At 37.9% G+C, this 16,209-nt stretch overlaps 1 protein-coding gene across 6 annotated transcripts in view; it reads left to right on the plus strand.

Moving 5' to 3' along the window:
• Positions 1-8,176, plus strand: part of SH3YL1 (SH3 and SYLF domain containing 1) — a 118,334-nt gene extending 110,158 nt beyond the window's left edge. For 2 of the 6 annotated variants that reach the window (XM_057743717.1, XM_057743718.1), the window contains exons 11-12: positions 2,602-2,658; positions 7,246-8,175. In XM_057743717.1, coding sequence (XP_057599700.1) covers positions 2,602-2,658; positions 7,246-7,436 — 248 coding nt within the window. In that variant the 3' untranslated portion in view covers positions 7,437-8,175. Of the gene's footprint in view, positions 1-2,601; positions 2,659-6,692; positions 6,817-7,245 lie in introns of all 6 variants that reach the window. The other 4 variants (XM_057743720.1, XM_057743722.1, XR_009054882.1 and 1 more) reach the window with 3 other exon arrangements.
• The last annotated feature ends 8,033 nt before the right edge of the window (positions 8,177-16,209 follow it).

The raw sequence follows: 16,209 nt of genomic DNA on the forward strand, positions 1-16,209 counted from the left end.
CCTGTTAGTAATTTAAACAGTTTTCCATACTATTGCTGGTGTTTGAAATTGCATCGTGTCTGAAAAGTCTCTTAATTTCATTGGTTAATTCTTTCCTATTGGAATATTTGTTGCATTTTCACCTTGTAGGAGTGCTTTGTATCTTAAGGACGTTGTCATTTGGACGACAGTTTTTTTTTCCTACATGTATCATTTGTCTGTTGATCTTATTTCTCAGCTATTTTCCAAAATGAAAATTTAACTTTTATGTAAAAATATGTCAGTCACCTATTTTTTATGGATTTTGTATGTTTTATTCATGGTTAAGGTCTTCCCTCCTATACAAGATTGCATTCATGTTGTCCTGAACGTTCTTGCAGTATTTTATTCTTGCAGTTACTGGATACTTATGCTTCATATACTTTAAGATCATTTAACCAATACTCCCCTTGACCCCCCAATATGCAATTCTAGTGAAAGTAATGTTATGTACTTATATCAATTCTATGATTTGATATTGATTATAATAATATTACATATATAGTAAATTTGGCATTTGTAGGATAATCTTATTTTATGCTTTCCATTTGTTGAGATATTATTTTATATCTTTCCTAAGATTTCATAGCTTCTGTGCCTTTCTTGTTAAATTTATTCCTAAGTACTTTGTAATTTTGATTTGCTATGTTGAATGGAACGTACTTTCCCATTTATATTTCAGAGTACTTATTTTAATAGGTGAGAAAGTCTTAATTTGCATATATTTTGTCTTATATATGGTCACTAACTCCAAATCTTTTATTTCTAGTCAATTTTTAAATATAGATTATCTGATACTTATATCCTTGTCCCCACTTTGCCAATGCTTATTTCTGTATTTTTATGTTCATAAACTTCTGAGGCCAGTGGCCTTCAAATTGGGGTACCTCTATCCTTAGGGGGTACACAGAGGCTGCGAAAGGGCACCTGGGCATAGGCAATTTAAGAGATACAGTTTACAGATGGCCGGCTTCCAAACCTGTTCTTTCTTAAAGCCAGTCCAGGTGGGAACATGAGCTGCAGGCTACCGTGTCTGGCTTCCATCCTTTCACAGTAGTTTTTTTCACACTTGAATAAGAAAAGCAAACCCCACACCATCTTAGTCGTACTACAATACATTGTCCCCAAAACGTAAGAACAATGGTGCAATTTGAAATATGGGTGTTGACGTTGGTGCGGTTACTAAGTCTGATGGGCAGTAAGTACTTTTGTAGATGAAGTGATTTACGTTTTTTTTTTTTTTTGCTTTCAACAAAGCAGGAGGGAGACCTAATGGCACTGTTATCTGAATTTATAATGAATAATTATATATTATTATTTATATTAATTATAATTAATAGTAATTAACATTATTGTATATTATTTTTAAAATCACATAGCTATTTATCACCAAAATAAAAAGTTATAACAGTAATAGTTTATTAATTCATAAGTAATATTTTATTATTGCTGTTGTTTTGATGATAGATCACTATGTGATTTTTTTTTTTACCTCTATCTTAGAAGGGATATAAAAGAATTCTGTTACATCCCCATAAAATATCTCTTTCTTGCCCTCTCTAGTTTTTATAAAAACCAGCTTTCTTAGCACCTATATCTTTAAAAAGAACACTGAAATACAATTTTATGTTAAAACTATGTCATGGCAGAAATAATAGTCATACTGTGTATGTAAACTAATTTTTAAAAGCCTTGTCCACTTGAGATGCATTTCAAATGACATTTTACTTTCATGTTTAGTAAATTAACAAATTCATAATAATTAAAGTTTTGATCAGTGTGTGCTAATAATGATTACAGTGATGTCAGTCTACGATAAGTGATTTAATGGATGATTGTGTTACGTAAAATAAATTTTAGAAATAAATTTATGTACAAATTGTTGTAGAAACTTACATAATGTATAACATTAATACGTTGGTAAAAAATCTTTGGGACAAATGAACTGAAAATATGATTTGAAGGTTAAAAATGAACAGTATATAATCTGACTATTAAAACACCTTGTTGATTTTCTTTCCTGAAGGATGAGGGCTTCAGACCATCATGCTTATCGTATTTAGATTCTTTTATCCAAGAGGGAATGATATGAATGTTTAAGTAATTGATATTGAAACACGCTAAAAAGTGTACCCTCACACTTACAGTTAACAGTTTTAGGTATCAGTTTAGAAATATACAAGTGAATACTTGGTGTTCAGAAATTATATTAGGTGTTAAGCAAGCAAGAATGTCTGAAAATCACTGGCTTAGGGCTTACAAATTTTCTTATTCAGGTATTTTCTGGAAAAAGATGTGTCTGTGTTTTTCACGAACGTGTGATTGCGAGGCCGTGAGTTGTAGTTTATGTGTGTCTGGTTATACAGCTATCAGACAGTTCCCATCTGTCTTATGTTTGGCCTATTTTCTGTGTTTATTCAGGTATTCCTCTTGATTTAAAGATGATAAAATAGTGATATTTCTATCAGAGTGATTTAAAATATTTGCTTAACAAGGTTTGACATTCTTGGGTATTTTATATACTATATACTTATAAGTTTTCTAAATGTTCCCCTCTTTTATTTATCTCCTTACTTTCTTCAGGTAACAGAAATGAATATAATTTCTATCCTGAACTTTCCAGCTATCGTGAGAGAGTTGGTAAGTAAAGATATCTCTTTTAAAAATGACTCATAACCATCTTATAATCACAAATTTCCTAATTAATCTGGCAGGTTGTGAAAATATCTGGAAAGTTGTTCAGCACCCCTTCTTTGATCTATGGGATATCCATGTTATTTTGAGAAGCACTTCGTTTAAAACATGCTCTGCCCTGCAAGACTGATTCACTTGATGAGGTCAGCAGACAGGCTGGACTTGCTTGGCGAAGGGTGCCCATCGGGGACCTGAGAGATGAGGGACATTGGCTACAACTGAGCAGAGGTGGTGGTCCACACGCACCCCCCTCATACACACACACTGGCAGTGTGACTCTGGGAACTAGGGTTCCTTTCCTCAGATTTCTCTAAAATCTATACCTGTAGTCTAGGTGCCTAGTAAATATTAGAGATATCTCTTACAAAGCAATGAGGGAAAATGTCTAATAATAAACAAAACCCTAAGTGGGCTCTGGAGAAAGAGGCTCTGACTTACAGCCAGTACTTTTATTCACTAATTGTGTGTTCCAAACTCAAGTTACCTCCTATAGTTAGGTGGGTGGTTGGGTTTTGGCTTTTGTATTTGAGGGTAGGACAAGTTAAGTGGTACAAAGAGTAGGTAATAAGTGAATATTAATTTGTTTTAGTCCTTTCTCAAAATATAAGGGGTTTTGAAGAAGAAAATGCAAGGAAAGATTTAAAGTCCATTTAAAACATAAATCTTACTTTACATTACTGTGTGAAACCGGTTAAACTCTTCCCAGGGACTTCCTCACACGCGGTCTGTCCGTTTAGCAGAGAAAAGGCACGGGCTGCAGTCCTGAGGCTCGAGCGGAAAACCCTTCAGAGCGGGACACGCGGCTCCCCGCAGGCTGGCCCTCCTCAGCCCGCCCCGCGCCCACAGATGAGCTGCAGTGGCCCGGGCGTGACCGTGATTCTCCAGGTTGTGGGCACTTGTGCTCTGCTCCCTTTGGAAGCTGCAGCCAGCTAGTCCTCTGGCCTCTCGGTAAAACAAGTCTTGAGCGTCCACAGCCGTGCTTACGGGATTTTGGTGACTGAAAGTCTGTACCTCTGTGGTCAGCATCCGTCATTGTCTTTTCTCGGTCCTGTGCTGCGTGGGGCTTCACGGTACCCGTGGACTAAGCCCGCTTGATGCAGTAGTACCCACTCCCCAGCTGTGACAACTGCACATGCCTCAGACTTTGCCTTCTGAGAACCACTGGCTGGTGGCCTCCCCTGGCGGCCTCGTCCAGCTCACCCGCCATCGACACACTCCCACAGAGGACGCGGTCGCCAGAGTGACAGACCCCATATGTAGCCTGGGGGGACACGGGTGCCAGGATCAAGTCAGCCACCCAGGTCATCACCGCAGTAAACATGACACAAAACCAGAGCTGTATGCTCTTACTTCTGGGTGCTTCTTGAAGGGGACCTGAGATCCTTCTTCTGAGGCATGTCTGGGGCCGGATGTGTTGGCTGCATGTGGGTTACATCATGCAGGCTCCCCTGAGGAGGAAAACAGCGGCCTCCCGCGTTCGCAGACTTGCTAATTATGAGCCTCAGAGCAGCTGCCAATCCCTGAAGCGGATCGTAATCTGTTTCCTGTTAAGTGTAGCCCTGATTTGGGAGAGAAAAATAACCTCTATTGGAATTGAACTTGAATATTTTGATGAAAATGGTCAATTTGCTTCAAAGATCCTCCAGATTTTTGTTAAGTGCAGGAATATAAAACTCGAAGGCCTTTATTACTCAGAAGGGAAGGCGTCTGTGAACGCTGGCTGTTTTGTAACCCAGTGGGCTTTACCTCCATGGTCTCTAGGGTGGTCTCCCTTCCTGGAAGAACATATCTGCTTGGCTCACCTTTTCTAATGAATTATTTTGTGGGCATTAAACGTCTCCTTATGGAAATTATCCCTGATATCTACAGTAAAGGGGACTTTAAATCATCTTGAGCTTTTTGAGGAAAAAGTTAGCCGTGGGGCACGGCACTGAGCGGCCTCCCGGAGCACCTGCCACACTCAGGCCGGGCTCACTCCGTTGTTTTCCTGTGGGTGAACTTTCCCAACAACTCTGAACTCCCGACCCTCCCACACTCCTCCCAGGAGGCAGAGGGATCTGCCTGACTAGTGAGTGGGGGAGGAACTCGGCACCCCTATGCCTGCCTGTCCCAGCCACATTCTTCACGAGCTCTGCCAGCAGGGCCACCTCCCTGCCCGCCTCGCCTCGTGGGCAGGAAGAGGAGTGTTGACATCAGCCTCCTGAGACCCAGCAGCACCGCCCTGTCCTCTGCTGCAGCTCACCACCATCTGCTCTGCCCTTAGGCCCATCTTTCCCGTTACTGTTTTATCCTTATCTTATTTGGAAACCACAATGCAGAGGCAGTTAAACAATCCCTAGTCGGGGGGGCGGTGTTCAGGGACTGAACGAAGTCTGTGATCCCCTCTGTTTTTTCTTCAGGTCATAACATTTCTTCCTCTAATTATTCATCATAAAATGTATTTCTAAAACTACCAAGAACAGAATCAGTTTTCAGTGATTACCAGCGGTCTCAGCATCAGATACTCTCTATGTGTACAGCTGGGATAACGCAGTGATGCAGGAGAATGTACCAGTTCTCTTTGAAAGTTTGCCTGAGAAAAGTAAAATGCACTGGTGGATGTGAGTTCCGTCTGCTGAGTGCAGTTGAAGACGCCTGTGGTTGCCGAGGACCCTGGGGTATAATCTCAGTAGTGATGCAGGTGCCTGGAGACAGACTTCCGAGACTCAAGTCTTAAGTCCCTTAACGTATGCAAGTCCCAGTGGCACGTCTTTGAAGTGGGGCTGCGGGAGCTGCCTCTCCGGAGGCGAGGAGCGGGTGTGCTCCCCACACACGCATTACAGCTCAGGGAACAAGAGCTGCTTCTACTGTATCCACACTGAAGGGCACCTGTTGTCCTGGTGATCACCATTCCTGTGCATCTTAGATTCTGTAGTTAGTGCTACAAATGTGTATATGTATGGCAGTAAGATGGCTGTGGATTCCAGAACATTCCCTGATAGCCGCGAGCACTCTTTTTACTTCTTTCTGTTGTCCAGAATGTCTGGGAGACAAGAAGGGAGGAGGAGTTACATGAGGGTTTTCATTAAGTTTGGTTAATTGAGATTCAGCTTATATGTGGAAGTCATAAATATAATTATTAAGAATGGTTTTTTCTTTAACATTAACTTACATTCTTCTGATCTACTCAGAATGAGGCTGGTATTTCTCTACGTGCCATCTCACTAGTGCTACAGCTACTTTTCATAGTACATAGTAGTGACCGTTCATTTACGTGTGTTAGTAGTCATTTAATTGGTTTTGGTTTTACCCAGACTATATCAAAATTTTATTCTTTTAGTGATGTACTTTTACTCTTATTTCTTAAAATTAATAGGTTAAAAGTAAATGCAGTATAAAATATAAAAATATATAGAACTTCTCTGTTTTCTAGAAAAAAACCAGACCAGTAATATCACTAACATAATTATATTAGTTATTATTAAAGTTATTTCTTTAGGAGAACTCAACTACATGGCCCGTGCCTTATAGAAAGAGCTGTAGCACTGTCTTGTGTGAGATACAAATTCAGTACTTCAGTGGATGTAGTTTAATTAGAGTGATGACTATTGTCATTTCTTACTAATAGGCCAAAGTCACTTTATTTTTTATTATTATAGTATTACAGGCTGAAATAAGTAACTGGATTTAGAATTTTGTTATTTATATTTTCAGTATATCTGTACTGAGATGCATTTAACAAGCATCAAATTGCCTAATTTATACACAAATTTATATGAAACATGGAAATACCAAGTTCCATGTAACTGAGTACACAGAACGTATCTGTTTCTTTATATTTCTTATGATGCTATAGTTTGTACTATTTAATGTCTTTAACTCATGTTAAACTCCCACTCAATTCTCAAGGCATTTTTTCCCCAATATGTGTTGACGTTCTGGTTAAACATATGTAGACATGCTTCTTGATGTGCTCATCTGAATTTCATCTCTCTTTTGAGAGAAGGATCACTTAAGTAGAGAAATGAAAGCCGCCATCAAAGCCTAGGGGAGAATAAACGTCTGCTGAGGAGACAGCAGATGCGTCTGAGCTGGAACCCTCACTATCAGTGACCGCAGAGCAAGGTTTTTAAATTGAATATTTTATGATACAATCAAAAGCATAAATATCAGCTTTTATCTAATAGCTATAATTCATTGAAGCTACCATGACTGTTCTATTAAAATGGGAAAAACTTAATATTATTGTATAGATTAGTCAAAATTTAAACAATTATAACCACAAATATTTGCAAAACACATGTTTAAGTATATAGTAACATGCAGTTTGCCTTGTGTGGATTTAGGAAATGTTATTACCAAATACTGGCTCTTTGCAAAGAAGAAAAGCATAAGTTTAATAATGTGATGAAAACCACACAGACCATGCGCTGTGAGCTCTGCTGGCCTCTGCCATCAGAGTACTAAGCCCTGAATTGTTCATTTATATCTTACCTACACATACTTCCAGGTTTTCTCATAAAAATGTGAATAAATACTTTTTTCTTGTTTCAGGCAATTCAAAGCAACCTTTAGAAGTGACAGCACTATATTCTTTTGAAGGACAACAGCCAGGAGATTTGAATTTTCAAGCTGGAGACAGAATCACAGTTATATCAAAAACAGATTCACATTTTGACTGGTGGGAAGGAAAGCTTCGAGGTCAAACTGGCATTTTTCCAGCCAACTATGTTACCATGAATTAAAGTTTATATTATTTTCTTCTTTGAGAGTTACAAAAAATTATTTCTACACTGGCAAGATTTACTATTCAGTTAAACAATGTTTAGTATAAGTTTAAAAACACTTCTCACTTCTGTTTATTCCATAAAATTTTACCCAGTATGTAAAAGATTTTGTGTGTGTGTGTGTGTGTATATATATATATGGTTAACTTACATAGCCTTAAATACTCTCCACTGATTTTTATCACATATACTATTTAATAGTTAATATCCTCCAATTTACATGGTCACATTTCTTTTATGTTCATTTTCAAACATCACTAAACATTTGATTTGGCTATGTATATGGTGACTATTTTATCTTGGTAATCTTAAGGATGGGGCATGAATACCAACTTATATATTTGCAAAATGACTAGAAAAAAATAAATCAACTTAAATAGTGTATTAAGTAATAGAGTTGTAGGTATTAACTAGAATAGTAATCCTCTCTACCTTCAAAAAATTATGTGTATATATATACATAATTTATATTAGAATTTATATTAGATATATTAATATACATATGTATATTAGAAACCTGCTATTACAAAGAAATTCAACCACTGTGCATTAAAAAAAGATGACATCTGTTAATTTTCCTTCTTTATGCGGTTATGCCTGTTCATTTGTAGCAGTAGAATAAAGTTATATTGATATGGTTCCATTTTCCCTAAATAAATGTTTTTGAAATGCTAAGCTAATGTCTTGATTTTGTTTTTCTTATTTTCTTTTTGTAAAGTAACCAGAGGTCTGTGGTTGGCCTGGATGTCAAAACCCACCTCCGTGACTGTGCTACTAACCTCTTTTTTTCAGCTTTATTAACATATAATTGACAAATAAAATTGTAAAATACTTAAAGGGCACAACATGATGGTTTGAGATACACATACATTGTGAAAGGGTAACTGAGTGAACTAACACATCCAGCAGCTCGCACATTTACTTGTGTGCGTGTGTGTGGCGAGAACATTTAAGTTCTACTCTCTTAGCAAACTTCAGTTATACCACGCAATGCTATCAGCCATAGTCACCATGCCACACATTGGGTCTCCAGAATATATTCCTCTTAGAAACTGGAAGTTTGTGTCCTTTGACTGACGTCCCTTAATTTCCCCCACCTCCCAGCCCCTGGTGACCACCAATCAACTCTCTGTTTCTGTGAGTTTGGCTTTTGTAGATTCATTCCCATGTGAGATCATAGAGTATTTGTTTTTCTCTGACTGACTTTTTTAAAATAACTTTTATTGGAGTATAGTTGTTTTACAATGTTGTGTTAGTTTCCACTGTACAGCAAAGTGAATCAGCTGTACATGTACATGTGTCCCCCCTTTTTTGGATTTCTTTCCCATTTAGGTCACCACAGAGCACTGAGTAGAGTTCCCTGAGCTCTACAGTAGGTCCTCATTAGTCATCTATTTTACACACAGTATCAATAATGTGTCTATGTCAATCCCAGTCTCCCAGTTCATCCCACCCCCCTTCCCCCCTTGGTAGCCATACATTTGTTCCCTGACTGACTGATTTCACTTGGCATGATGCCCTCAAGGTCCATCCATATTGTTACAAATTCCAAGATTTTCTGCTTTTATTTATATGAACCACATTTTCTTTGTCCATTCATCTGTTGATGGACACTTAGGATTTTCTACATATAATAATATGCCATCTGCAGAGATAACCTTACCTCTTCCTTTCCAACTTGGATGCTTTTCATTTCTTTTTCTTGCCTAATTGCTCTGGCTAGGGCTTCCAGTGCTATGCTGAAGAGAAGTGGTGACAGTGGGCATCCTATTTGTTCCTGATCTCAGAGGGAAAGTTTTCACATTTTCACTGTTGAGTATGATGTTAGCTGTGGGCTGGTCATATGAACATGTTTAATCTCCACATATTTGTGAATTTTCCAGTTTTATTCTTAGAATACATTTCTAGTTTCATATCATTGTGGGCAGAAAAGACGCTTGATGTGATTTCAACCTTAAATGTATTAAGACCTGTTTGTTCCTAACATAGGCTCTGTCCTGGAGAATGTTCCATGTGCACTTGAGAAGAATGTGTATTCTGCTGCTATTGGTCTAACATGTTATTTAAGGAAATATTTCCTTATTGATTTTTCTATCTGGGTGATCTATCTATTGGTGAAAGTGGGGTACCAAAGTCCCCCACTATTACTGTATTGCTATCTATTTCTCCTTTTAGGTGTATTAATATTTGCTTTATATATTTAGGTGCTCCTGTGTTGGCCACATAAATATTTACAACTGTCATTGCCTCTTGTTGAATTGACCCCTTTATCATTATACAATGACCTTTGTTCTTGTTACTGTATTTGCAATAAAGTCTATTTTTTCTTACATAAGCATAGCTACCACTGCTTTCTTTTGGTTTCCATTTGTGTGGAATATCTTTTTCCATCCCTGCACTTTCAGTCTGCATATGTCCTTAAAGCTGAAGTGAGTCTCTTATAGGCAGCATAGAGTTGAGTCTTTATTTTTTTAATCCCTTCAGCCACTCTCTCTTTTTTAATTTTCTTTCAGGTCTTTATTGGAGTATAATTGCTTTACAATGTTGTATCAGTTTCTGATGTACAACAAAGTGAATCAGCTGTATGTATACATATATCCCCATATCCCCTCCTTCTTGAGCCTCCCTCCTGCCTTACGCATCTCACACCTCTAGGTCATCACTAAGCATTGAGGTGATCTCCCTGTGCTTTGCAGCAACTTCCCACTAGCCACCTATTTTACATGTGGTCGTGTATGTATGTCAGTGCTACTCTCTCACTTCGTCCCAGCTTCCCCTCCCCTCCCCACCCGCGTCCTCGAGTCCGTTCTCTAGATCTGTGTCTTTATTCTTGCCCTGCCACTGGCTTCTTCACTACCATATTTTTAGGTTCTGTATATGTGTGTTAGCATATGGGATTTGTTTTTCTCTTTCTGGCTTACTTCACTCTGTATGACAGACTCTAGATCCATCAACCTCACAACAAATAACTAAATTTCGTTCCTTTTTACACCTGAGTAATATTCCATTGTGTATATGTGCCACATCTTCTTTATCCATTCATCTGTCGATGGACATTTAGGTTGCTTCCATGTCCTGGCTATTGTAAATAGTGCTGCAATGAACATTGTGGTACATGTATCTATTTGGATTATGGTGTTCTCTGGGTATATGCCCAGTAGTGGGATTGCTGAGTCATATGGTAGTTCTATTTTTAATTTTTCAAGGAACCCCCTAACTGTTTTCCATAGTGGCTGTATCATTTTACAGTCCCACCAACAGTGCAGGAGAGTTCCCTTTTCTCCACACCCTCTCCAGCATTTATTGTTTCTAGATTTTTTGATGATGGACATTCTGACCTTTGTGAGTTGTTACCTCATTGAGCCACTCTATGACTTTTGATTGGATAATTTAGTCTATTTACACTTAAAGTAATAATTGATATGTGTGGACTTACTAGTGCCACTTTGTTCACTGTTTCCTGGTTGTTTTGTGATTCCTTTGTTCCTATATTCCCCTTTCTCTCTTTCTCTGTGATTTGATAATTTTCTGTAGTAGTATGCTTAGATGCCTTTCTCGTTCTCTTTTGTGTATCTACTGTAGACTTTTGCTTTGTGGTTACCATGAAGGCTTACATAAAACATCTTATATTTATAACAGTCTGTTTTAGGTTGATAACAACTTAGCACACATATTAAAGCTCTGCATTTTTACTCTCCCCCCAGCCTTCATTTTATGTTTTTAATGTTATAATTTCTCTCTTTTACCTGTGAATCCATCAGCAAATTCTAGTAACTATAGTTATTTTAATGCTTTGTTATTTAACCTTCATACTAGATTTATAAGTGATTTAACCACTGCCACAATTATAACAGAAGAGTATTCTGAATTTAACTCTAGCCCTACACTCTTGTCACAGCTTCCAGTTTTGATTCCTTGCTTCCACACAGCAGCCAAACAGTCCTCACACTCCTGTTTTTTATCCTGTTTTGTGCTCTTATAGCCTTACAGTTTATACATACATGTTGACTTTTTTATAACATAACTCTCAAGACATGGAAAAAAGGAGAATAGAGACCCACATTATCATCACCTAGCAGGAAATAGAACAAACTTCCCAATTGCACTCCCATTCTAACCCAAAAGTAATCATCATCCTAAATTAGCTGCTATTAACTTCATAGACTTCTTTTATACTTTTATTATATATGTATGTGTCCCTAAGCACCATGTGGTCTTGCAGACTTGTAACCTTACAAAATTTAAACTTTCAAACGTATAAAAATTATACAGTGAATGCATTCATTCACAATGGAATTATAAATTATGATGTACACATTCAAGAAATTAAAACACATGGCAGAGAATTTCAGCAGAAAGTTGACACTATAGGATAGAACTAAAAGAAAAAAATTGGAATTGAAAAAAATAAACCAAGAGCACAATAAATGGATTTAACAGTAATTTAGACACAGCAAAAAGAGAATCATTGAACCGAAGGTAGGTCTAAAGCATAGTGAGTTGAAAAAATTGAAAATACAGGCAAGACTTGTCTGCTCATTTTCCCACACTGGTTGGATTACAAGACTTTATGGTATTTTTTTAAGTGTAGCGGGACAAGCAATTCTTCTCACTCTTTCTTTTTTTTTTTTTTTTGCAGGTTTTCCTGATGTTCTTTTTTAGTTTCACATGTGAATTTAAGAATCAACTTAACCATCTTCAGAAAAAAGACTACTATTTTTTTAGTGAGATTGTGTTAGATTATATTAATAAGTATATTAACATATGAAAATTGTTATCCTTACGATGTTCAGTTGTCCAAAGCACGGATTATGGATATTTGTCCAAATCTAATGTTGTTTTTAGAAGTGTTTTAAAGTTCTTGCATGACATTTGCATGTTTCCTGTTAAAGTAACATCTTGGCACTTTTTATCATTTTTGTGGATATTCTAGTTTTGCATCTACCTACTTTAAATATCTCATCATCTCATTTGTTTATATGCCTCCCCTTTCACCAAAGCTCCTTGAAGAGAAGACCAAGTCTTAGTCAACTTTGTATTTTCAGTGCCCAGCAAAATGCTCTGCTACTGAATGAATTTCCATTTCTCAATTGAGGAAAAAAATAGAAGACACAAGAAAATTAAATAATTTGCCAAGGGTTATGGACTGTTAAAAAGAACTGGAACTTAAAACACAGTCTTTTGAGTCTGCAGACACAGTCTGTATTTAATGGACTTAAACGAAATGCTCCAACCATTATTCATATATCATAAGATATTTGTTTCACATTTAGGACTTCACTAAGTCATTAGCTTTTGTAAAAAAGATAAACATTTTTTTCTCATCCAAAATGCTCATGAGCATTTCTTCAATATTATCTAAAATTTGGAAATTTTATCAAGAGTTTTCGATTACAACTAAAAAAACTTAAAAAAAAAAAAAGCTAGAGGCCTAAACACCTTTTTGAGTTTTGTCATTTGGCATCTAGACTCTCTGTTTTCCATACACTCTCTCTTCCATTTCAGTATTCTTATTTTCCTGTCTGTGTAATTACCACGTTAATCTATGGTCACATTGAGTGGTCTGGGCTTTGAGACAACACTGTGTGCTGTCAGTCAGAGCTGCATTTACAAAAGACAGCAGGACATTCTAACAACACCCCCCCAAAGGTTTCCAGTATCGCTGGGCCACTTCTTCCTGAAAGGCTGTCCCAGTCTGGTTTTATCTTCAGTTTCTCGGAAAGTTAAAATGAGGGCACAGCACTCCTGGAAACACCTCCGAGAGAGCGATCAACCCAGTCAGACAGGACGGAGACCGCTGGTGTGGGAAGGGCAACAGAACAGCCCGCTGTCGGCAGACAGGGTGGCTGAGCCCAGAGCTCTGGATGCTGGAAGTCAGATCACTCTGCTTCGAAAGGGGGCACGTTTTAAATCTGTCAAAGAAAATTTATGAGATGGTCCCTCTTCCCAAAAGTTTGAAATGTAAATATTGGCCTCAGTCAGATCCCTCAGTGCTTGGCTTGGCTCAGCAGGTAGACACCAGGCTTCGCGGGGTTAGGCCCCCACGTTGCGCTCAGCCAGGTACCTGCTGTAACAGCTTGGAAAGTCACTCTGAAGACACCAGCCCGGCAGGGCTGCAAGGAGGCCCACGGGAGCGCAGAGCCAAGAGCGCAGTGTCTCGTATGTGTTCAGTGTTAGCTCATTCTTCCCCGGACGGTGCTGGCCGTTTGCACAGAACAGCTGTTCACGGTGCACACTGCTTTCCATGCAAAAGTAATGCATAGATTTTTTTTTTAAGCTAAATTGAAAGCTGAGTGATCCTTATGTTGCATAATGAAAAGCCTCTACTTACCCACAGAAGGTAGTTCTTTAATAATAGTAACCCATCATTCCAGAACCTCCCCTGCAATCAGATTTGCCCTGAACGTGATGATAAAAATGAAGAGGGCGATGCCTTCCACTGTGGATACGACAGCTCATTCCCTGGCTTAAAAATAAAAATAAATCTTACAGAACTGCAAGGGAAATCCAGGCCATTCATTAAGATAAAATGAAATTGTAACGCACGCACCTCACTGATGCAAGATGTTAAAAATAGGGGAAGCTGGGGGCGGGGTGAAGAAGGATTTGGAAACTCTCCATACTAGTAGCTCCTTTTTTTCTGTAAATCCAAAACCTGCTCAAAAAATAGTCTTAATTTAAAAATAACATGAAATTAACCCATTTGATCTTATAACTTAATCCACTTATGAGTAAATTTTAATAGCTGAGGAAAATATAATTTCCATTTTTATATGACAGTATTCGCCCTTGTTTTAAAGATTCAAACATCACTATATTTATAACATGTAATATTCTGGGAGAAGCCACACCACTTCTTATCCTTGTCATAGGCAAGAACTCCTGAAGGCTTCACCAACAAAAGCATGGATTTTGAAAGAAGGTTCAATTCCATGTGAACTTGGATCAATAATGGAACTTCTGAGTCTTGGCAAATTTTTACCATATCCAGGTAGCAAGGTTTGGGAGGACTAAATGAGCTACCGGGCGTGAAAACTCTGGAAACCTCCAAGGAGAGCGGAAGCAGGGCTGGGTGCGAAGCGCCGCGCCTTCCTCCAGGGGCCCCTCCTCCACGCGAGGCCTGGAGAGGGGCCTCCCCACCCGCCTCCCCCGAGGGCCAGCGCGCTCGAGCTGGATGGCAGATGTCTGTCGGATCCGAGGTAGGAAACACGTGCGGAACACTTTGAGAGGAAAAGTCATATAAAACGTTTCAGATTTGAACTTGACAAATATTTGCTCAAGCCAGGTGGCAGTAGTGAGTGAAAAAAAATAGATCTTTTATTCTCTCTTTCTGGACATCATGAAATAGTTTAACACAGCAAAAGAATGATCCATTGCTCTAGAAAGCTTTTGGAAACACAAGAATTTTTAAAAATAGTTACTTTCTTAATTTTGGTTGTAAACTAATGAGAAATTGATGAGAAGTAGTGGCAAAATAACTGTGATTTTTTTCAAACACATGAGTTGGTATTTGGAGAATGGTTTAACATCAAAACTAAAACATTTCTTGTCTTAAGTAAAAACTTACCTTTATCTTAGAGTAAATGACATCTACTCAAAATATATTTGTTAATAACTCTTCATAAATCACGATTTTTTCTCACTTGGGAAATATCTGTTTTCATTTTGTAAAACTCAACAGCTATATTAAGATATGTTTAATTATTTTTATTTATAAAAAGTGATCCTCTTTTTGATCAGGCTTACATATAAATATTTCCTGCTTTTATTTATGTCAAATGATATCGATTTTCCATTTAAGATGCCAGTATATGATTTCCTTTTGAAAAGTGTTAAGTGACAGGGAAGACGGTTTTCTAATGTGGTAAAAAAAATTGTGAAATTATATATAAATGACAGATATTTGAGAAACAGTACCTTAGGAGATATAGGCACCCACTTTTAAGAAATATGGCAAATATCTGATTCATTTTAAACCTAGAATTACATGACAAAGATGCTGTTACTGCCGCAAAATTGTTTAGAGAGAACTTGTAAAAACGAATTACATAGATCAATGTGAAAGTCAGGTTCCATGTTTTATAAGTCCCGGGGGGACTTATAAAATAAACACAGGGCTTCCCTGGTGGCGCAGTAGTTAAGCACCCACCTGCCAATGCAGGGGACATGGATTTGAGCCCTGGTCCTCGAAGATCCCACATGCCATGGAGCAACTAAGCCCACGTACCACAACTACTGAGCCTGTGCTCTACAGCCCACGAGCCACAACTATTGAGCCAGTGAGCCACACCTACTGAAGCCCACGTGCCTAGAGCCCTTGCTCCACAACAAGAGAAGCCACTGCGCACAGCAATGAAGAGTAGCCCTCACTCACTGCAACTAGAGAAAAGCCTGCTCACAGCAACAAAAATCCAATGCAGCTAAAAATAAATAAGTAAACAAATAATTTATTAAAAATAAAATAAACACAATCTGAGAAATGCAATACTACAGACATGTTAATGTTATGGAAAATTGGGATAGTCGCCCTTCCGAATTCTATTTCTACTCAAAATTTTCATCAGAATGTTGAATTTCACTATAAAGATGTTGGTTATCACATTCTTAGATTAAGCAAATTTGGCAGGGATTACAAACGTGTAAAATGACAGTTCAGTATATAAATGTTTACAAACTAGAGTAAAAGGCCAAATCTAATGTAATCCAACTACTATAAACACAAGTCAGCATC

The sequence above is a fragment of the Hippopotamus amphibius genome, chromosome 7 (assembly GCF_030028045.1).
Source record: "Hippopotamus amphibius kiboko isolate mHipAmp2 chromosome 7, mHipAmp2.hap2, whole genome shotgun sequence".
In the NCBI taxonomy this organism is placed as follows: Eukaryota; Metazoa; Chordata; class Mammalia; order Artiodactyla; family Hippopotamidae; genus Hippopotamus; species Hippopotamus amphibius.